Source organism: Hermetia illucens, chromosome 6 (assembly GCF_905115235.1).
Source record: "Hermetia illucens chromosome 6, iHerIll2.2.curated.20191125, whole genome shotgun sequence".
NCBI lineage: Eukaryota > Metazoa > Arthropoda > Insecta > Diptera > Stratiomyidae > Hermetia > Hermetia illucens.
The window spans coordinates 54,892,410-54,916,364 of NC_051854.1; the positions used below are offsets into that span (position 1 = coordinate 54,892,410).

General features: G+C 43.1%; 1 protein-coding gene across 1 annotated transcript in view; it reads left to right on the plus strand.

The window, feature by feature from the left end:
* Window positions 1-17,175: 17,175 nt before the first annotated feature.
* Window positions 17,176-23,955, plus strand: part of LOC119659941 (zinc finger protein 567) — a 39,393-nt gene continuing 32,613 nt past the window's right edge. The window contains exon 1 of the mRNA XM_038068281.1: window positions 17,176-17,738. Within this exon, the coding sequence (XP_037924209.1) occupies window positions 17,552-17,738 (187 nt within the window). The 5' untranslated portion in view covers window positions 17,176-17,551. The remainder of the gene's footprint in view (window positions 17,739-23,955) is intronic.

A 23,955-nucleotide genomic window follows, 5' to 3' on the forward strand; every position in this document is an offset into this window, starting at 1 on the left:
TACCGTTCTGCTTTTATAGAAAAATCTCTACCACATTAGATCTGCTGCCACTTTGTATTTCTACTACACCCTCTTTCAGTGGCACAGGAGCAATGATGCTAAGGGCAGATCCTTAAGGAAAAATTAAAGAGAAAGAAAAGGAAACGTTTGACACCCCGTTGTGTCACGATAATACTTTTGCGAAGCCATTTTTTTCTCATTCTTGATAGTAACAAGGGCTAGACGGGCTCTCAACGAGAAATCACCCGTTTGTCCTGCCACTCATCTTACGCACTGCCGTTCTTGACCAGCACGCCATTGCAAGTTGATATGTAGGTAAACTCCTTTAAGGATTTCATACCAGTAGCAGTTTAGCTTAAGTGGTCGTTGTTATTTTTCAGTTATACTTTTGTCATTTTTTGCTGATTTTTATAATAGCATGAATCTCAATTCTCGACAATCCCCAGCTTGTCTCCCCGCTTCTATGTAGTTTATCGGACACCACGAGGAAGAAATTGAAATTTGTATTTCACTCCTTAATAGCTTATGGACTCTATGTCATGCCGGGCGCATTTTTCTGACATGCTTTTAAAATTAGCATGGCGATGAAAAACCGCAGAGATTTATTAACGTTTCAACAGTTGTGGGTCAATGAATCACAGGCCGACATTTTGGAGGGGTACTTAAAAGACGATAAAAAAATTAATTACCGAATAATTATTCAAAGTGATTAATTCTATCGAAAGTACCACAAAGTACAAAAAGCATTACGGCCTTGAAAAATTTACCCAAGTTTTGGATATGATCAGATCGGTAGTGCCTTAAACTTCCTAATTTTCACATGTCGCAAAATAGAAACGAATCCGAAAGTTAAGAGCTGGGTTTTGCCTCATCTGAACCATTATATAAATTTCACTATAGCCTAATTAACCTAACCTGGTCTTCCCGAGAAACCTATAGTTCTCCTCTATTGTTCTGCGTCACTTGTTAACAAGACGCCCCGCTCGACGACAATAGAACTGCTGTCTTTTCTTAATGGTGATTTTTCCCATGTCAATGTCGCCTTCTAAGCAACTAATATATCGCTATCTGGCCGGTATACTGAGGTAGTCCCTCGCTCGAGATTATATTGATCAAGAGTACAGAGACAGTTTAAAACATTCAAATAACAATGGTAGTCACTTTCCATATCCTACTCTTATATAGTACTACCAAATTTTAATCCTTGGAGTTATTTTAATTTATGTATTCCAAGATGAAAACGATGTTTTATATGTGATGCATCCATAGGCGGGACACTCGGGTAGGTAGGGTTGAAACGTACCATCCTTTATAATTCCTTTTGTGAACAAATGACCGGCTAGATAGCTATGATCAGTCACTTCATTCTGTCTACATCTCGGTCAGCTAGAAGACATAGTAAAGCAACTCTTTTAGTGAGAGGAACTAGAAACCCGGCTACGGCTGGCCTGTCGGTGACACTGTTGTCTAACTCTTCCAGAAAACGGGAAAGAAAGGCTGAGCAAAAGGAAATTTCAGTCGCTCTTAGCTGACGACAACGGAAGGCACTGCGAAAGAAGGCGAAGTTTCTTGAAAATCACATGGGCATTACTGCACCACCCAGTGTGGCGATATCCAAAGAAATCGGACCCAAAAAGGAGGAGCTTTCGGCGGAAGGTGAGGGTAAGCTGGCAATCCTGGTGAAATACACACTGAATGCAGAAAACTTTTCAATTAGCGGCGGTTTGCATATGAAACTATACTTATGTCTACGAACATAAATGTTCGTCGTTTTTATCTACTGACAGCAAGGCTGACATCATTGCAGGACGATCCTTATAATTTCTGGTGGTGTTCGTTTTTACAAAATCTCCGGTATTGGTTCAGTCAAGGGAACTAGGACCTTCTGCGATGAGAGATCCTCCAGACCGGGGCCTGCGTCCTGATGTCAAAATTGTTAGATACAACCATGTTGAGAAGGTGCAGTCCTATGTTCTTAGAGTCAAGTAGAGGTGAAGTAATTGACCTAACAATCTGATGACGGCCTGGTCTGATTATGCTTCAGGTTAAAGATGCATAATTCAGCAAGTTCTCACACGACCTTCTCGCGGTGGCCGCTGGAACCCATCTTCGGACGGGCCAAGAGTGTGTAAGATCTACCTGCCTGCTGATTATGTGTTCATGGCAAGTGAATCTGGTTGGGAGTGGAGCCGAAGCAACAGCCCGGGGATCGTCCTTTCTGCAATGGAGAAGGTGACAATACGACCCCAAGTCAAAAACGGATAGCATACGGCGAGAGCTGTGTGGCCAATGGGGGACCTGGTAGTATGCGAATTAAGAATACCATGGGCGCCTTCAGTTTCAAATAAGACCTTTACCCTGGTGGCCGGGCGAGCCAGGGTGGACATTCTTCCCGGATTACTCGTGGGCCCAAGACAAATAAACCGACGAGAGAAGAAGAGGTGTTGATGCCAGGCGCATCGGAGGACGAGCCGCCAGCATCTAGCCGGAAGACAGTAGCCGTCGTGAGCAGTACAATCGGTGCCAGCCATAGCAACGCTGTGCTGAGACGAACCGCATGGACCTCCCAGAGCAAGACGGCAGACGGACTAGCAGTTTCCAGCTTGGAATCCACTTCCCTCATGCTGGATGTAGCGCGTACCAGACATAGTACTTCTAAACCGAAACGCTCGACGTCGGGGGATCCCTCAAAAGTAAAGGCGGCCAACAACGTCGATCACCGGAAAGGGGCTAAGAAGCAAGGGTCCACTGGTGTCCTACTCAAGAATCAGTACCAGAAGGCCATGTATATTTTCAGTAAATTACTAAGAATAGGGGGTCCGGTAGTGTCGACGAGGGGGATGAAAAGAACCTCGCTAACTATGAGGCTATTGTGGAGAAATATAACAACAAACTCGTGGCAGACGAGCAGAAGGCGGAACGCTCTCAAACGCAGTCGTTCTCAGGACGAGGTCGAACAAAAGCACCAACGGAGCAGAATGGGCAAGCGCTCGGACGCTAAGCAACCTCTGGATCCGAACGACGAGCCCCGAACTGCGAAACCCTTCAGCGATGTGGTTAGGAGCCACTTACGTGGCAGATGGCCAGGTCTCCTGTAGGCCAAAGGCCAAAACTTGAGATCCATCTCCTCTCACGTCGTCCGTGAGTTCCACATTATAGCTTGTGAGGACCAATTGTTCTCGGTTTGTGCGGCTCCTGGTAGGACGTAAAGCTCAAAGTTATCGCCTACGACGAGATTGCGTCCTCAAAACCCCAGAATTCCCATGCACGACCGGGTAGTTATCCAGCAGGAGAAACCCCAGATAAACAGCCAAACTTTTCTGCTCCGTGTAAACGGAGAGTGGCTGGAGGCACTGGAAAAGGTAGACTATAAAGTGCAATTCGGAATCAGGAACGCAAACGTGAAAGTCTTCCAATCTTCAAAACCGGACGACAACCGGGATGCAATCAACTCCGCCAACGCGCAGCTACAGTAGATCAGGATCGACGGTCCGACGTGATCCAGTGCACAGATTTTATAAAACCGAATCCGTGGCCATTGTACCAGAAAGTTGCAATAGAAAGCGAGAGGTGTTGCCATGTCGTAAGTTAGTTTGATCCAACTTTATGAACATAAGCGTCCAGTGTGCATCTCTCCGGAATTACCAGCTTGTCCGCATCTTCCGCCGCTCTTCCTTTCATCCGATTCCCCGCCACACCCATGACCTCATTTCCAAAAAACTTTCGACATCGACTGGGAACATTCCCATATCCCGGTGTTCGGTTCGCATGGACTGTTTCCATATATCGGGATTAAACCAGTTGTATCAATATGGCCAGTTTTCCTGGTAGACGTGGAATGTGATATGCACAGTAGAGGAAGGTCTACTTGTTGACAAGCTTTTGCCACGTGTGAAGGAGCGTTACTCTGCGTCCTAAAAAACCATTGTATTCCTTCCCTGGAATGTTTGCCTACAAACTATGGAATTAAACCGATAATCAATAGAAAATTTGTTATATTCCCTACTACTACAAGTGTTTCAACCTAACGTCTGGTATTAAATATTCTCCCAATTGCCTGGGCCTACTTTGCACAAGTGCCGAACACAGTCGCAGTGCATGTGTGTAAGAGTCATCACTCTCCTCCAAGAATCTGTAGACAGTACCAATTGATTCCCTAGCTTCCCCAGCTGACAGTTTAGCCTACAGTGACCAACGAGTATTCCCACTATGATCTGGAGGCTCTTCTTGATGACGTTTAAGAGAACTCTTATAGGTTTCAACTACTGTGATTTTAAAACGGTGCAACTACATTAATTGGGGTCTCATAAACATAGCAAACAAACGAATCAACCATAACAGTTAAAATTACCCCCCTCAACTGGATGAATCGTTGCTACATCGCGAAAAAATAGCCTGGATAGGCTATGGTATGGCGATAAAAACCGGCCCTGCTCCAACTTCTAGACCTTCGTCGAGCCAATCTCTCAGTCTGCTTATAACCGACGGTTTCAAGGCAGTCGAAGCCCCCATTTCTCTACTACCAATGGGATCTCCTACATCTCTGTCTGAAATATTATACATGTTTTTATCTGGCGCTAGTCAAATAGCTACCATGTTCCGAATTGCCTAATTGATTGCGGAAATACGAAAGTAAATCGATGAGCTTAAATAACTGAAGGTTCTACTGATTACTAGGCTGGAACCCCATACCATAACAAGTCCCGCGAAGTAAAACGAAGTAATAGAAAGGATTGCAGGTGGGCGTCTGTTCCAATGAGGGACGTTAACGGCAGACACCTCATCCACAACGACAATCAGCTTATGATGTGAATGGGGCACTTCTTCATGATTCTTAATAGTATAACATCCAGTAAAGTTCCACCTCTTATGGATGAAATAGTCAGTCATAGTGATATTTGGATACGCATAAATCTTCAAATCGGAGCCTGTGAGATTCCGATCCAGTTTAAGAAACATAACAGTGGTCACGGTGGAACTAAATATCTGCCCCTGAAGTTCAATACAGGACATTTCCATGATCCATCTATCGTCCAACAGTAGAAAAATTTCCTTGCTGAGCAATAGACACACACTCACAACAAGTCGCTATCAAAAGTCTCTCTATCTCCGACCCATGTAAAATTGTCGACCGTGTCCTAAAAGGACTTCACAAAATTTGCCTAAAATGGAAACGACGCGACGCACTAGTGCCCCATTACCGGTCAGAGGAACTCCACCATTTCGTTAGTGAGGAGCTACGCAAATAGCTCTCTCGTGTAAGGCATAATGAAAGAACTTGCAGATGGTCGTAAGCCTTTCGATGATCCTGTAAAGAACGTGATCTTACAAACCACGGTAACATACGGAGACGCACTGCTACTGGAAATTGACGCGGAGTTATCTTTGTCATCGACCCATTCGAGCATAGTAAAGCCGCTGGCCAAGAACCGGGTATTCCCGGACTCCCTACCGTTAAAAATAATACCGAAGAGTATCCTGGAACCCCAAAGCTTCATCGACAGCAGGCTGAATTCCGCTCTGGTTTTCCCTACATTAACCAGATCACCCTAAGAATCACTTTGGAGTAGAGTATGAGGCTTAGATCTACACTCCACATGCTAGTCGTTGATTCCCTGATGGTTACCTTTAGTACTTTAGACAGGAGGGCATTCCGGAGAAACTAATAACTATGACCTCAGCGAGAACGCCAAGATTGCATCTTGTCGCCGATGTTATTGCTTCTTATTATAAGTGACTTCCTATAAGCTGCCTTGCCCGAAGGACGCGGAGGGTTTCAATGTTTCCTCTCATCACTATCGAATCATAAACTTGATCAATTAGTCTGCCATAGTAGCCGACGATTATTGACAATGGCGCCTCCTCAATTTTACCCAAAATATGGAAATGCAGACAACTCAATACCAACTTCAAGTTGTTCGGTGCAAATGTTCCTGCTGTGTTGCTTTATATACTTCTATTTGGTGGCTTCAAGCATTATTATCTGCATCCTCAACCAGATTGCCTTTCTCCATCTCAACAAAATCCCAAACAAAATACTACAATTGTTGATGATAATTCGGAAAAGCAGCGGATCATACTTTAAGACAGGACCGAGTGGGTCATCCTAGAAACACATGGCAGAACAGTCGGGGAGTGCAAGCTTTTCGAGAAAACATGAAGGAGTTGTAGGCGTGGTTTCTCATTCAAGGGATAACAGTAAGCATCTATATGTATGCCCAGTGAGCTAGGCTTAAGAATACACTTACTCGCTCGTAAGAGGCAACTGAAATAGATAGAAATTTGTGGGCTAGCAAATTTTGAAACTTTATTGCTATCGGCGACGGTAGGTGAACTTGAGCGGAAATTCTGACGATTTAAGCTGGACATTCTGGGCCTAAGTGAAGTAAGATGGAGGGTCTCTGCAGAGTACTCCTCTCTTGCCACACCAAGCGATAGCAGACGCGAATCCGATGTCGGGTCGGTTCTGACGACTACTACAAGGCGCGCTCTGTTGACCTGGGAGCCGGGTTTTAATAGCAGCAGGATCTGGATTTGGCAAAAGAGGCAAATAGGTTTGGACTGATGGTAAACGCTAACAAAACCAAGGTTTTCACCACATCCTCCCTTATCTGCATTAATGGACAGAGCATCAAAGGTGTTCATCAATTTGTATATGACGGTGGCACCAAACTGGATGCAGCCTGATGCATTAACAGCACTAGATCCGCTTTCGCTGCCCTGTTCAATCAATCAAGTTGATGCTGTTCTGTGCTAGCTCTGTTTTTGCGTTGCTATATAGGAGTAGCACGTGGAAAGTGAACTCCAGCTCCACGCTTTCGTCAATACCTCTCTGGATCGTATCATCGGATTACGCTCGCCTGAAACTATCTCAAAAGAAGAACTGAGTTCACGCACAGGGATGGCCCCCGTATGCAATGTGATCGAAAAACGGAAATGGCAGTGGATATGTCACACATGAAGTTGCATTGCTGGCTACGGCAGACAATGGAATCCACTCGCCCTAGATGGACGCCCCGGTTGTTCAAAATTATACTTTTAAGAACAATATTTTTAATTTTTGGTTATTACATTTTAACTGCTTATTTTATTTATTCATAACAAACTTTCTAATTCTATTAAAAATTAGAACGTGGGCACAAACTTGAAGTTCTCCAGGCATGTGGACCGTCGGCTACGTGTGACGAGATGGCGAAGGTGGCTTTAATTAGGGCACGGCCTCTCGTAGTAGGGGCTACAACCCGGTCTCTCCAAGGCCTTCTTTCCTTTGTCGAGAACCAACTCGGCAAGAAGTCAACGGTTCTCCCCATTCAACAGCTAAGCAGCGCTGGCAGCGAATTCTACGCGGCCAGGTGTACGAAAGCCAAGCAGAACCAAAGGCAAGACCTGCGAGTAGGACGCCTCAACGCGCGCCATAATGGCTGCTTCCGTCCGGTACCGACGTTCTAACATCCCATTGGACTGTGGATGATATGCAGTTATCCACGGACGTTTCAATCCCATGAGCTTTCCTGTATAGTGTGGAAGCGCCTTGTCAACCTAGGGAATGCACCTACTTCCTCTCTAGCATGTCTAGTAACTTCACACTTTTGCGATGCACTCTCTACCCCAAGAATTCACGTCCTTGCTCATGGACGGCTGAAAATACTTGCTGGAAACTAACCAATTCAGAGCGAAACATTTCCTAACGAAAAGCGGCCGGAATATTTTTCCTAGGTCCCTTTTCTGAGATCTCGCAGTAAATAAAGTATTGTGAGCCGAAGATGGGGAACTCCTTGAACTTGTATTTCGAGTTCAATTAGACTCTGAAGAACTTCGTCATCCTTCTGAGCACTACGATTGCCGACAAATCGACTGCGGGTGGGATGTTGATCTCGGAGATTCGGGCGTCAGCGACTAAGTTGTCTTTACCGGACACATGTTGAATCTTCGATGTGAACTGGCTGATGTAAGCTAAGTGGCGAAGCTGGCGGGGGAAGCAAAAGTCAGAGGCTTATGTTCCATGAACAAGGTCAGCGATCTACCTTCACGAGAATATCGAAAGTGATTAATGCTCAGATGCGTAGCTTATAAATCATGATCATTCGTGCAGTTCGCGGTTCAAATCTCGCTGATGACAGAGGGATTTGTTATCGTGACTGGATGTCGGATACCAGTCGACTCAGCTGTGAATGAGTGCCTGAGTAAAATCAGGATAATAATCTCGGACGAGCGCAATGCTGACCACATTGCCTCCTACAGTGTACCGTAGTGTACCGCTACGGTCTTGAATGAAGTGCTCTAACACACTTCAAAGCCCTGATCCAATATGGATTGTTGCGCCAGCGATTATTATTATTTGCGCTGTAATTCCTTGGAGCGAGATTCAACTATTTTGAGAGGGTACCCAATGGTTGCCGGCTTTGGTTCACTCTTTGGTGAAGACCCTACTAAAGTGTCTGAGGCATCGACGAACATGGCTAAACGTGCATCCTGTTGAGCGAATCCCAAAAGAGTTCCGTCTCCTTGCTGTCTTAGGACCAGACAGGAAAATGTTAAGTAATGTCTGGTGGTGAGCAACTTTGAGAAAGAAACGACCGTAGGAGATTAGGAAACCAGTAGTATTGATGTGGTGTTGGACACCATGTTTAACTGGAGGGTGAAGTGAAAACATTCTGAATGGTAGGAACACATTGGACTACATTTTGAAGGGCAAGAGCGACCCCGCTTCTTAATAAAGAGAGACATTTATCCCCTTGATAAAAAATTATGGAAGGAAGCTCGGATCAGAAATCATCTGATTAAAATTATTTCCCAATGCTTTTTAATGCTTTATTAATGCTGTACTTGAATAATTTTAACTTTGTACTTGAATAATTTTAACCAGAATTTGCATATATGGTCCCCAGATAACTCGAGAAACTATTTTCCAATACAACGTTGACTGTCGTTTTCTCGGAATATCTCCCCCTCTCTTTTACAAAATTTCAATTTCAAAAACTGCGTAAATTTTTTGCCCAATAATTTGTAGAGGGCATTTTATATGTAAATTGCAAACTATAATTTTCCTTCATATTCGACGCATTCCCATCACTGAGCGAGGTGCATGGGTGCCATCTATGAACAAGTGCTACAAGGAAAATATTTCATTCAGCAAATACTTCTCCCATAACATCCTGCATAAATAATCGTACTAGATGGAGTGTCCTTTGCCTAGTACATTTTTACCACTTTACCAGTGGAGCTTGCCTTGCAAGTTGCGGCTTTGCTACTTGGGAAAGAATGTCTCAAAACATGAAGATTTTCAAGTATTTGCAATACATACATAATGCCTGTCAATTTAGTTGGGTTTCAGAAAATTCATCTCAAAGTTAATAGAAATGTAATGACAGTGGTGTCCGGATAGCTAAGTGGTTAGAGCATAAGGCTGTCGTACGGGAGGTCGCGGTTCAAATCTCACTGGTGGCAGTGGAATTTGTATCGTGATTTGACGTCAGATACTAGTCGACTCAGCTGTGAATGAGTACCTGAGTCTAATCATGTAGTGTACTGTTACGGTCTTGAATGAACTACTCTAAGACACTTCAAGGCCCTGTTCCAATATGGATTGTTGGGCCAACGATTATTATTATTATTATAATGACAGAGCGAAACTAAAAGGAAATTTAGTAATTTACAGGTTACCAAACATATCCTACTAATGATTTTACTTAACTGTGCTTTTAGAATATGTTGAACGGTTGCTGCTCTGACAGTCGAAGGAAACCTTCAAACCTCCTTAGTGATTATTAACACTTTTAAACTTTTGAACTTTTAAAACTGACTGAAAGTATCAAAGCCTTAATTGGGTTTTCTGTTTATTCTAGTTTAGCAGATTTTTCGGTTTAGCAGTTTCTGGGAATGGATCCGTGATAGAAATCATCACCTTCGCCCTTTTCACAGCTAATATCAAAATCAATATCGGCTTCAAAAAATAATAATCGAAACCCTTCACTTGATACACTACTATATTTTACTATAATATAAAAAAATGTACACCCCACATTTGCATTTATGGGGACTCCCCCTTGGGAAAGCAGGCTTCCCCTCAACTGCACTACGTTGGTCTAATCCATACTCATCTAATATTAAAAGTAGGTTGCAGAAATGAGCATTTAAAAGGAATACATCACTCTCTGGAGCACCCGTTGCGAAGGCACGGAAAGATGCCTCAATAATTGGGCATTCATCAACTCACAATAAGCTAATTACACATGGTCGGAAGATGTCGCAGGAACGATAGTCATTCAGACAGCACAAGTGACGCCCCGCTAAAACCCAATTGAGGTAAACTCGAGGAGATGAATAGAGAGAAAGAGTGAACAGGACGCTAACAGTCAAAACGGGCTCACATCGAAGAGGGAAACGCCAGTAAAGTAACCATAATTGTGGTATTTTTCGGTAGTAGGATAGATGAATGCGTTTACCCACAGAGTGCTGAACTCCCGCAACAGTGTGTTGTCGGACTACCAACTGAACAATTCCCTGTCTTCAGAGAACTAGTCTGGAACCGTTTGGCACATTACTTGAGGCTAGCCTTCCGGCTCTCCCGCTTTGGGAGCTTTCAAGTCAGGCAATCCCTTTCACCAACGGAAGAGGACGCAAGGAAGGGAGTTGTTAGTTCAGGGAACCCCTTGACATCCGGTCCCTCCGCCGATCGAGTTCAATCTTCTTCGCAATAAGAAAAGCCCGAACATTAGGCACAACACGACCCCAGCTGCCAGTGCACTTCAGTACCTCTCTTGCAATGTTGTCTGGAGAGAGCTTCCCTGTTTTATGCACCTTTTGCAAGAGAAACAGGTGAGCTCATCGCAACTTCACAATCAGGAGATCGCGCCATTACAATCCTGTGCAGGTAAAACTGAAAGCCTCCATGTCCGCTTAGAAGTTGGGTAAGGAAGTAGTCAATTTCACCATGCCTTCGATTCAGCCACGGGTATAAAGTTTCGATGACCTGCGCAGTCAATCTGCCACTTGACTCATTCCGCCACTCGATTAGGGTGCGTTGAAGTTCTTCACGGGCAACCAACTCTCTTAAGTTAGCACTCGAGCAAGGCACTTACGATGCACCTCCGATTCAAGGCCGAAAGTCCAGCTGCAGCCCTGTCCGCTGCTGCTTTGATTTGCTTGAAGAAACTCATCTTCGAGTCGAGTATTAAACCAAGGTATTTAACCGCTGGTTTTGACTCTATAGTCAACTCGCGATCGATATTGAAAGCAAGGTCGGGATTTTCCTTCTGGTAAAGATGACTACTTCGGTTTTTTTCCTTCTGGTCAAGATGACTACTTCGGTTTTTTAAAGCGCAAGGCAGAGACCGTGAACAGTCATCCATCCGCTTACCCGTCGCATCAATATGCCAAGTCGATAATCCAGCATCGTCTCATTCGGCATCAGGTAAACGCTAAAAAACGTTATCCCTAAACACTGAATCCAGACAAATCCATTCCCTCGGCCTGGGCAAGAACATGAAATCAAATATCGTCCCGAACCCAGATGGCTCGCTATTGCTCACTGATTAGCACTAGATCAGCCTTTACCCCCGCAACGTCCTACGCCAGCAACTGGTGAGCGGTTGCATTCCTGTGCATGTTAATTTGTAAATTGAGGAATATGCCATTCGCACCCTAGCCCTTTCCAGTTATGGTAATAGCGTCTCCGGCCAGGGAGGCAAAGCCCCTAGAAGGTTGGTGTAAATAAAAAGCACACATGCAAAAAAAAAATTGTAACCCGAATTGATCATCATCTCTACCGTATCAGACATTCCCAAAAAGGAAACTTGACGCTGGAGCTGAAGAAGCCCCCAGGTAAGACGGCTGAAAATTTTCTCGGCGAAATAGAGAAGTTCTTATGGAAGAAGACTCAGTAAACAATCCAGACCGCTTGGTTTGCAGGAGTCCGCAATCAGTGGACACTGGAAGACGTCCGCAAACGGCAACTATCGGCTTACTGGCTGGAGCAATGACTAAACTGCGTCAGTCGGTAAAATCAAAATAGACTGGGGTCGCTTGACCGCCGGTATTTTGCTCGAAGCATTCGCGGAGTTAGGCTTAATACTTGCGAATGCGTGAAATGTTTCGTTGATCACGGTTGGTCCATAAGAACCTTTGAAGGGGATGCATTCACAGAAATGCTATTGGAAGGCTGTGATCCCGATAGTGCGAATAAAAGAAAAGGTAGCACAGATGATGAGGGGCATAATGAGAGCGTGCGATGCTGCCGCCATGTCGAGGCGGCGAGTCGTCGCCAATAGGCGGTCAAACTATTGGTGAAACAAAAAAATCGCGGAGTTGCGTACTGGTTGCTTCCGAACAAGAAGGATATCCCAATGAACTAGAGGAAGATCATCTTTCGGAGAAAAACGGGAAGTAAACACGAACGTAGGAGGTATGCTTAAGCTAGCTGTATGCATCAGCAACTGAGAATGTGTTAGGACCAGAACCCCGGGGGTATAACGTATAAGGTTGTTATGAAGTAGACGAGAGAGTAACAGACCTGTCCGCATCTTCTTCTGGATATAGGTTACTATGGGTTTCACCCCACATAAGGAGAAATGCAACAAATACAAATAAGCGTTGGACGTCTTCACCATACCTGCGGAGCAACTGAAGAGAAACTTGCAGAGATTTTCCGGAAAATCAGTGATAATAAAAGTCCCAATTTGGATGCCACGCCCCTTAAGGCTTAAGGCTGCTTGCAAAACCAAACTCGATTGGTTTATCAGCGTGTTTGAAGCATGCTTGGAAGGAATTCTACCCGCTCAGTGGAAGAGTCAAAAACCATTATTACTACCGAAGCACAATAAGTAACCAGGACATCCATCATCATGACGCCCGATTTGCCTAATAGAAACAATTGGAAAGATTCCCGAAAGACTTCTCCATACCATAGAATATAGAGATGACGTATGGAAGCGACCGTTTTTCTTCTCGCCAAGGCCACTTAACGCTCGACGCTGTAGAGATGGCTTTGAAGCTAGTTTGGGACGCTATGTCCTCCAATAAATACTGCACCTTCGAAACATTGGACGTCAGAAACACATTCAATTCAGCAAGCTGGGAATAGATAAAAACAAGTCGGGAAACCGGAAGCTGGGCGCTTCAGGTATGAAAGGTTTTGTTTGTTTCTTGTGAGAGTATATTTGAGTGTAGAACTATCCCATTTGTACGTAGCCCGTTATGTATATGCATTTAACATGTCCGATTTAGTGCTTCGGGTTGTAGATTTACACGATAAAGACAACTTTGAGCTACTGTAACTTTGTTACTAATGGTATGATTTTGATCAATATGCTTCATATTATATTTTATACTACTACCAACTTTTATAACTCTGGGATACACTCAAGGGGGGTTTTACTCAATTTTCCCAAAAATATGGTAATATTCTTAATCAAATGAAAGCTCTCGATTAGTACTTTTCGAAGCCGGTCTTAGTTTTGAGATTTGTTAGAAAGCCGGGGAGTGGGAGGGGTGGATGTGTGATGATTTCTTTAACGGATCCATTCTCAAAATCTACCTAACCGAAAAATCGGAAAAAAATTGATAAGCTGCCTCTATATGGTCTCCAGGTCTCAAAATACTCTTCAAATTTGATGAAAATCGTACTATTAATAACAAAGTTACTACAGCTCAAAGTTGAATTTACAGTGTAAATTTACTGCAACTAAATATCAATATCACACTAAAGTGGGTAGTCAGACACGCTAAATGCATATACATAACGGGCTACGTACAAATGGGATAGTTCTACACTCAAATATACTCACAGAAGAAGCAAACAAAACCTTTCATACCTGAAGCGCCCAGCTTACGGTTTCCCAACTTGTTTATTTTATATTTTCTAGCCCACTGATTGCAAGAAAAATATTCAAAAAAAATCCATCACGTTTAATTTAAAAAATACTATCACTTGTTTCAGGAAAATCTGTCCTTGGAATTGGCACTCTATCTTCTACCGTTGCAGATTTTCAGCGTTTTTGGTGGATAATGTCAAAAAACTTGACCTTTCCACACAATTTTTCGCTTCCTCAATCATTTAATCCCAGAATTGATGCCATTTTTGAAACTTACATAAAATTTTTTATAAATGGATATTTTTTCAATTGTAAAGGCAATCATCACTTCAAAGATATAACTGTAGAAACTGAATAGAAATATCAAACCCAATTTTTCATCTAAAATTACAAAATGCAATATCGCAATGGTACTTTAAACTTACAAAACTCATCATCATCATCAACGGCGCAACAACCGGTATGCGGTCTAGGCCTGCCTTAATAAGGATCTCCAGAGATCCCGGTTTTGCGCCGAGGTCCATCGATTCGATATCTCTAAAAGCTGTCTGGCGTCCTGTCCTCCGATATCGCTCCATCTTAGGCAGGGTCTGCCTCGTCTTCTTTTTCTACCATAGATATTGCCCTTATAGACTTTCCGGGTGGGATCATCCTCATCCATACGGATTAAGTGACCCGCCCACCGTAACCTATTGAGCCGGATTTTCTCCACAACCGGACGGCCATGGTATCGCTCATAGATTTCATCATTGTATAGGCTACGGAATCGTCCATCCTCATGTAGGGGGCCAAAAATTCTTCGAAGGATTCTTCTCTCGAACGCGGCCAAGAGTTCGGAATTTTTCTTGCTAAGAACCCAAGTATCCGAGGAATACATGAGGACTGGCAAGATCATTCTTGTACAGTAAGAGCTTTGACCCTATGGTGACACGTTTCGAACGGAAGAGTTTTTGTAAGCTGAAATAGGCTCTGTTGGCTAACAATAACCTTACGCGGATTTCATCGTCATAGCTGTTACCGGTTGTGACTTTCGACCCTAGATAGGAGAAATTATCAACGGTCTCAAAGTTGTCATCTCCTATCTTTATTCTTCCCGTTTGACCAGTGCAGTTTGATGTTGTTGGTTGGTTGGTTTTTAGGGCTGACGTTGCCACCATATATTTTGTCTTGCCTTCGTTGATCAGCCCAAGATCTCGCGCCAATCGCCGTCTGCTCGATCTGGAGAAAGGCAGTTTGTACGTCTCGGGTGGTTCTTCCCATGATGCCGATATCGTCAGCGTAGGCCAGTAGTTGGGTGGACTTAAAGGGGATCGTACCTCTTGCATTTTCCTCAGCATCACGGATCACTTTCTCGAGGGCCAGGTTAAAGAGAACACATGATAGGGCATCCCCTTGATGTCGAATGGTGTTGAGAGTGATCCTGCTGCTTTTATCTGGCCTCGCACATTGGTCAGGGTCATCCTAGTCAGTCCTATCAATTTCGTCGGTATACCGAATTCTCTCAGGACCGTGTACAGTTTTACCCTGGCTATGCTATCATAGACGGCTTTAGAATCGATGAATAGATGGTGCAACTGTTGTCCATATTCCAACAGTTTTCCATCGCTTGCCGCACAGAGAAAATCTGATCTGTTGCTGATTTGCCTGGAGTGAAGTCTGTTTGGTATGGGTCAATGATGTTCAGGGCGCATAGGGCTATCCGACCTAGCAAGATAGTGGGGAATATCTTATAGATAGTACTCAGCAACGTGATACCTCTATAATTACTGCACTGTGCGATATCTCCCTTTTTATGTATGAGACAGATAATGCCTCGTTGCCAATCGTCAGGCATTGATTCGCTGTCCCATACTTTGAGCACAAGTTGATGAACCACTTGGTGTAACTGGTCGCTTCCATATTTAACCAATTCGACTGTAATCCCACGACTTATGATTTTTTAGCTGATGAATTGCACGGACTGTTTCTCCTATACTTGGTGGTGGCAGTATATGTCCGTCGTCTTCAGTTGGCAAGACCTCCAACTCGTCGATGTTCTGATTGTTCAGTAGCTCATAAAAGTGCTCAGCCCATCGCTCGAATATGCCCATTCTGTCGGAAATCAGATTTCCCTCTTTGTCTCGGCAGGATGAGCATCGTGGTGTATAAGGCTTCATTCTGCTGACTTGTTGGTAAAACTTCCGTGCCAAAAAAACTACAAAGTCGATATAAGTTCCTTTATTATATATATTAGCTTTCCAATGACATGTAAAACTGATGGGCTTGATTATGGGAAATTTACGAATATTTTCCATTAATTAGTTGAAAACGTGATCTTGATGTGGAGCAATCTAACCTTTCTTGATGTAACAATGTTCTTTAGCTGGAGCTTCGTAGATTTCTTTACTGTTTACAGAAGACCAATGGGTAAAGGTGGTTTTATGTTACCCATATCTCTTCTTTCGATTGAAGTATCACCGGCAAGAATTCGATTTAGATTTTTTGCTATTTTCACCGTTTCCGGTAGTGAATTTTTGTGATTTGAAATTTTTTTAGCCAATCAATATGAAACCTAAGATTGAAGCCTTTTATTTGATACAAGGCAGCTGTTTTTATTAAATAGATATCTTACACCTCCTTTCAGCTTGAATGGGAATCCTCCTGAAATTCGACACCGAAGTATATTATTCGCGTTATGCCCGGAATTTTCCAGTTTGCATAAACGTTCGTACAACTGCGTAAGCAACTACAATACGGTCATATGAAAAGTCAGTTCTTGACCTACTATCACTTTGTTAATAATAGTAAACATTCCACCAAACTTCTCAATATCGTGCTGCATATTATGACTTACATTACTCCAAATATCGTACTTCTTCGATGGGCTACTAAGCCAGATACCCGTGAAGTTTGAAAATATTTGCATTATTAATTTTTAGAAAAACTCTGGCAACTTCAATCGTCATCCTAAACAGCCAGTTCGCTTTCATATATAACTGTTTATGTACGAACAAATGTGAATATCATATCAAACATTAATTTTAATTATCAATTGATGGTAATTGGTACAATTATAAAATTTAGATCACATCACTTCAAATCCATTCGAATACGCTTTCACATTCATTTCGAAAGAGGTGTAACCCCTGAAATCCCATCGTCATTCTTTACTATGCACCGGAGCCTTCACTATCCCAAGGAACCATTATACAAGGCACAAACCTTTACCTTCTCAACCGCTGTAAGGGAAAAACCACCCACGCGCAGGAGCGAACACCCTTCACACCCGAGCTCCGTAGAACAGCCCAAGGACTAAGCTCCGGCCGGATGGCATCATCCATAGACGCACGTCGAAAGTCACCCCCTTGATGGTCGTTGTCGTCGGTCGTCGTCGTTCCCAGTTTAAGTTTTTATTCATGTAACCCGGTCACGAAGCGGCTCCTCGCTCGCGCCTATTCCAAAGAAAGTATTTGTAGATATTTAGTGATTTTTCTACTGATCTGTTTGTACGGACGATTAATTTCTACTTGTGGTGAAAGAGTGGCTCGAATCCCCCGCTTGACCGGGGTTTAACCTCGGATAAAGTCCCAATTGCATCCGCAAAGTACTTCACCGCTTCTTCGCTCCGTTTCTCACCTTCGTTTGCTTCCGCGTCCGTTACATCGCTCTCCCCGCGCATCCTACATCCACTAATCAAGTGCCGGCCGGATCGGCGCCAACACGCAAATTTTTAACCCAAAGCGGGCGCCGCGGCCTTCACAATGATGAACTTTTCAGCATTTGGGGGCCCGTTCTCGGGAATCCATCAATTCGCCGCGAAATTCGGGCATGACGCTCAAACACCGGGTGCATTCACAGCCCCGGCCACCATTAATGGACCCGGCCCGGACAATCATTCCCAACGTTATCAACCGAACGGCAATCATTTCAACCAGAATCCAACTTCCGGTAAGTAGCGGTGATCAGAATCGGGGGGAATCCCCTGATCGTTGGGTATGCAATGTGATCTAGTGCAATGTAATGTGTGCGTGTTTTACGTTTGCAATCTGGATCGCCGCCTCCCCGGCAAAATGTCCTTTATAAAAGGATGCGGAATCCTGACTAAGGTCGCTAATGGCGTTTTTATTGATTTTTCATGTATTTTACCGGAGATTTTGTGTTGTGCCATTCACCTTATGCAGTCGTGTATGTAGTTGAATGCGAGATATGTCGGTACAGGCACGGCATAAAAACAGGACATTTATTATAATATAGTTCGCAGCCGAGATTGATAGTTTTCTGATTTATTATGCACATACTTTTATGTATGTCTCATGACGTTGAAGCAAGGGAGGGGGTTTTAGAAAATAAGTGGGCGTACTACATATGTATGACGTTTTTCCTAGGGAAAGTAAAAGCAAGTGAAAGGACTTAACTGCAACTCAGTTAAAAGGTGGGGAAAGAACTATAAAATTTGGTTCCCAGTGGCTATAAGACGGTACATTTTTTTTCATAGGCTGACTCAATTCATCTGGGAAATCTGGTTCTTTGGCTCTCAATATAGACCTAAGTATGTAAGGAGATTTCGAAACGAAAATTACCGAGCTCGCCCTTGCTGGAAGAATTCAGGAAACATTTACGAACATCTGTTCCGAATATACCACAAAAATTCATTTCCCTTTTTGCAGCCTTGGCCTTATTTTAAACCAATTAAATATAGAACATCGAATTATCAGATGGTTATACAGAAAGGACTTCTCCATTTGTTGGATATGTGAACTTTAGATTGTGATTAGCCCTCGGCAGAAGATACAGCAAACAAGAAGTTTCACTTTTTGTGCAACGCATTTTCCTTGAACCTCAATCAGATCATTGCCACTTAAGAACCCATGTCTTCACCGTCATGGTTGCCTTCAACATAGCTTTTACCATTTCTGTGAATCATCCTCACCTCAATGGCAAAACTGCATGATACGCGTAGCGACAAACCAAGCATACTTTTTCATATCGCTTAATCATGATTTTTAGACCAATTCCGGTTAAGGGTGCAACCCCAACTAAAAAACAGCCATGACCTTAACCAAAACCATTTCTGGAAGGTCATTTTGATATTTTGGATTTTCAGTGGAAAGAATTCATGGTAGGTTTATTCGACGAATGCCTTAGGCACAGATTTCTGGTTATAGTCACCTCATGTTGAATTGTGAGGTAAAGAAGTCCTGCCTTCAATTAAAGCAAGCATTTAGATTCACCTACTATGAATTATAGCATATCCCTGCTCGGTATCGTTGCCGGTTACCTCAAATAACAGGGGCAGTTACTTTCCATGTACTGCTCCCGCATCGGAGACATTAACATGGAGTAGTCTCAGCTTAATGCTGTTGTTGGGATGATGCAATTCCATATTTTGAACAAAACAGCGATGTCAAATTCAGCGCCATTAATGAATTAAAGGTTCCGAACTACCGTTGATAAAAATAATGGTTACTATACTATACAAACTGATCGACGCCCTTAATATTCTGGCTATTACTACAATGCAATGACTTACCTTGGTTTTTTCGTGTTTATCATCTGTTTAAATCTGCTTGTATCCTTCAAATCTAGACTTAATTGGTCAAGGTCCATGGCTCAGTGAGAAAACAAGCCGATGTCGTTAACGTAATCGAGATGTTTGAAAAATTCTTCATTAAACCCGTCCATGTACTCCAACTGAGGTAGCATTGAGAATGTCGCCTATAATAAAATATGGGTGACAGAATACAACCCTAGCGAACTCCACTTTTGACTTAAAATTTCGCCAAGATTTCATCTCAGCGCAGTACGTGACATTGCTGTGCAGCGCAGGTTATTTCAGATAAACTCCCTGTCGAAGACCTTCTCCAAATCGGTGAAGAGCAGGTGAAGCCGAGATCCTAACTGAGAACAATAGGCCAAAATGATCTGAAGGGTGCTAATGTGGTCAGTTTATGAAGATCCAGCGCCTGCCTGGTCTTTGCTGATTTATTTGAAAAAACGAATAGACCATTGGAAACTTTGATCTTCAAGCTATTTTTTGCATAGTTGTCATTTTTTTCTACGTATTCTTTCTGACGAGTAGTCCACTTTTGCGTGCCGCCTTAAAGAAATCCGCCACCAACCCGTTGAAAAACCTGGAAACTTCATCTTGCAACTCGCTGTCCGCCTCGAATTATTGACCCAGACCCTCTTTCAACTTTGGAAACAGATCTATGCGGCAGTGACTTCCCAGCCTCTCGATTAAGTCCTTCGTTTGTTGCGAGACATGTTGTTGGTGCAGTCTTATGCTTTTGGTTAGTTTCCACCTACGACGGTTTAGGATTGCCCATCTGAATTTTTTCAAAGTCTCGCAATTACTTGTCGAGTTTATTGTGATCCCTCTAGGCATTAACTCAATAAGCAATACACCACGCCGGTCCTAAAACACCATTGCCATGACTTTTCTTGCTGCCAGCTTCTGCTTAAGCGTCTTTGGTTTGAGCGACTCCGTATGTTTCCATTGGTGAGATTGTTGTTTTGTCTCCAAAGTAACGGATTGGCACCACGTTTCATCCTCCATATCAATGTAATCTAAGAAGCCTTCGGTATTCTCGTCGCATTCAATCAAAAACTCCTGAGCGTCGACGGGCTGCTGTTTGTGGATTTCTGAAACCATGTGCCGCACCCAGCGCATACACACCATGTGATAGCCTAGCTTTTCTTTCAAAATCTTGCCAATTGAAACTTCAGAAGACTCAGGAAGCAGGAGGTAGCCAATTACCGCATCGTAATTCGCCGATCTTCGAGGATGATTCGTTTAATTTTCGCCATAACCTCTCGCTCCGTTGTTTATCCAGGATATCCGTACTTTAAATAATTACATACCATAGCATTTTCTCTGCATTCAACTCATTGATCTGGTCTGGAGAATTAGCTAACATAAGTGGCACGCCTTCATCAACTCGATTTACTTTGCATCAGTTTCTATTGGCATGTCTTTTTTAATGAAAAACGCTTCGAGGTCTCCGTAGTCCACTAAAACAAGTTCCACTTTTCTCCTGTGCTCATCACCAAGAATTTTCATTTTCGATTGACCCCCTACTTTACAGCCACTACATCGATCATACTCTTTTACGTATCCTTTTTCTTCTTTCCCATTATTAGAAATGCGACAAGGGATGTTCAATCCAGGCCTGACATAGTGAGGAACTTCACATATGCCGTTTTTGTGCGCAAGTCCGCAAATTCAACATTCTTACAGCTGCCTGGCATCCATTGCTCCATCTAAAACAGCATCTGCTACGTCTTATATTTCTACCAGAGACATTTTTTGTCTAGGTCATCAACACTCAGACGGGTTAGATGAGCCGCCTACCACTACCCTATCGAGCCCAATTTTAACCCCATCCAAGCAGCCACCATAGCGCTCATAGATTTTTGTTATGTAGATTTCAGGATAATGCATCCTCCTATAGGGATCGGAAATTCTTCAAAGGATTCTCCTCTTGAACACGCGTAAGAGCTAGTTTGCCAAGCTTGCGAGAAGTACATGAGCACTAGCATGATCATCGTTTTGTATCGTCCGTTGGATGTCAACAATCGCATGCGCATCGCATCCTTTATTATAGCTACAAGTTATTTTCACCGTTTTCAATTGACCATGGACTATGGATGTTGTTGATTTTGGTGATAACGCCACCACTTTGTATTTCATCTTGCCTTTGTTAAGGCACAGCCCCAGTTCATCGTCTCCTGTTCTTCCGATTATATTAATATCGAGAGAAGGATTAGAAAATCCCAGTGCTCCTGGTACGCTCCTGAGTGTCGCGGATCATTTTTTCATGATAGCCCAGGTTAAAGGTGATAAAAAGTCCCTTCTCCGCGGACCGTTAGAGGTTGTCAAAGGTCTCAAGAGTGATCTTGCTGCCTTTATCTGATCTCGCACAGATAGTTATCTTACTAATTTCGTCTTGACACAGAATCCTACTACTATAATATATTATAGCCATAAAAAGCTTTACCCTCACTACGCTATCATAAAAGCCCTAGAGTTGATGAAAAGATAGTGGTGATATTAAAACAATTTTTCCAGATATTCTGTTGCTGATTCGCCTCAAATGACGGCTATTTGGTATGATACAAAAAATAATCTGGAAATAAAGAACTATCCTGCCTATGTTTATGGTACTCAGCAACGATATACCTTTTTGATTGGTGCTGGGTGATATCTCGTCACTTTCACACGCTGAAGTTTGGAAGGAATGTTAGCAACAGATGTGGCAACGTAAAAAAAAATAACTTAAATTGGGCCAATAGGATCCTTCCCGCTTCTGTTTGTCAATGTCTTTGCGCGGAAACCAGGTACTTTCTACAACCTTTTAGTAGAACACTGTTAACTGGAAAGTCCGCCTTCCATGGAAGCTATGGGTGCCGATGCACCGGCTGAATAGGAACTTCTCCCCTTCTTTGCTATTGAAATATTCAAGGATGATTTTTATGTCATTCCTGGTTAAGTTTTCTGGATTCGTTTCACTGTCCTTAGAGGAGTAAATGTTTATAAGGCTAATGTTTCTGCATTCACCTCGCATTCGTTCGCTTTTCAATGCTGATACCAGGTTCCAATTTTGACTAAGAAACCTATTCCGAAAAACTCATATAAAATTTGGTGCAGTCATTCTTCCCTTGTCCAGTGTATTTCTTGTAACATAGCTATATCAGATTTACATTGATTTAGAGTGTCGAACAGTTCTTGCTCTTTATAGGGAGCGCATACTCCATTAGGGAGCCGGCTTTATCGTTGCATACCCAATCCCTTCACTTTCGCTCCTGGCTTTGCGATAGGTAGATAGGCAAGTCGACAGTTCTACAGTAACTCCAACCTAGAAGATCAGTTGGAAGATTTTTTATCCATTTTATGCCCGAGAGACTTTCCTCCTTCTCTGTCTGAAATTTCATAGAAATCGGCCCTATTTAGAACCGAGGTGTGGTGCTCCTTTCTGCCCTGGAATAGCTCATCATCGCAGTTGTGATATGCATCACTAACACTCGTAGCCGAAAAATCAAAAAGTAAATATACATACGTGAGACCTTTCCGTGATAGTACTGCGTTCATTGAGGCGATCGCCAAAAACTGTATTTTATTCACATTGAAACAGAGTGCGTGTTGCATGAGGTGATCATTTCACTCCTGCACAGATTGCTTGAAATCAGTTTGGTTTTGAGACACTAGGAAAACCTCATCTGAAGTATGTGGAGCGGTGGACGCTGGATATTCGATATGGAAATGTTAACACCAATGGAAACACAGACCGGTTTTGATATACCTAAAAAAATTAAATTCTGCTCTACGATCACGGTAGAACAATTTAATCCAGCGCTTGAGCTTCACTAGGATGCTGTTGCAGCCATACCAGAAAAATTATGAAATTCACGGCCAAACGTCTCCTTTAGATCCAGGAATGCAATGCGAAGGGGTGATGCTTCTCACGGTGATTCTCCATGTGGAACCGCGCTGGAAGTGTGGCATCAGTTCCCCAGATGTTGATGTACTCGACTTGGTCTATGATAAATTGAACGATAACACGAATGCGGGGATAACAATCAAATTAAATAGAAATTTAACATTCCACCGAACTTTCTTTCTGCATATTAGAGCAGTTGCACTTTCTTGCCAATAAGCTGGTGTTCTATCTTCCAAAAACGTGAAGAAATCTCTGAAGCAGAGGGCTCCTCGCTTTCTAGAGCTCAACTATTATGTGGGGGGGATATACTAAAGTCTGCTACACCGACGCTAAAGAGAGGAAAAGGAACTGGAGCAGAAGCCTACCTCTCGGCTTTTGCCTTAGCGCAATATCTTTCAGGCGGAAATTAATGCGATCCTCAGGGCCGCAACGCAATTTGCAGCGATAGCCAGACTGCACTAAGGACATTGAATAGTCCGTTGAACACTGGCTGTTCCGGAATGTAGAAACTAATTGATTCAATACGATGACACTATTGCGGTATAACGGGAAATGAAATCTCGAATGCCTTAGCAAAAAAAGGGTCAATTTTCCGCATGCCCACAGCGGACTCAACAATTGGACTGGCAGTGGCATTGGCTAAGGCTACTTCCGAAAACTAGGAAAAAGTCTTTCCATGATGTATGGTGGCAGAACCTTAATGCTGCTAGAAACACCAAACTTTTCCT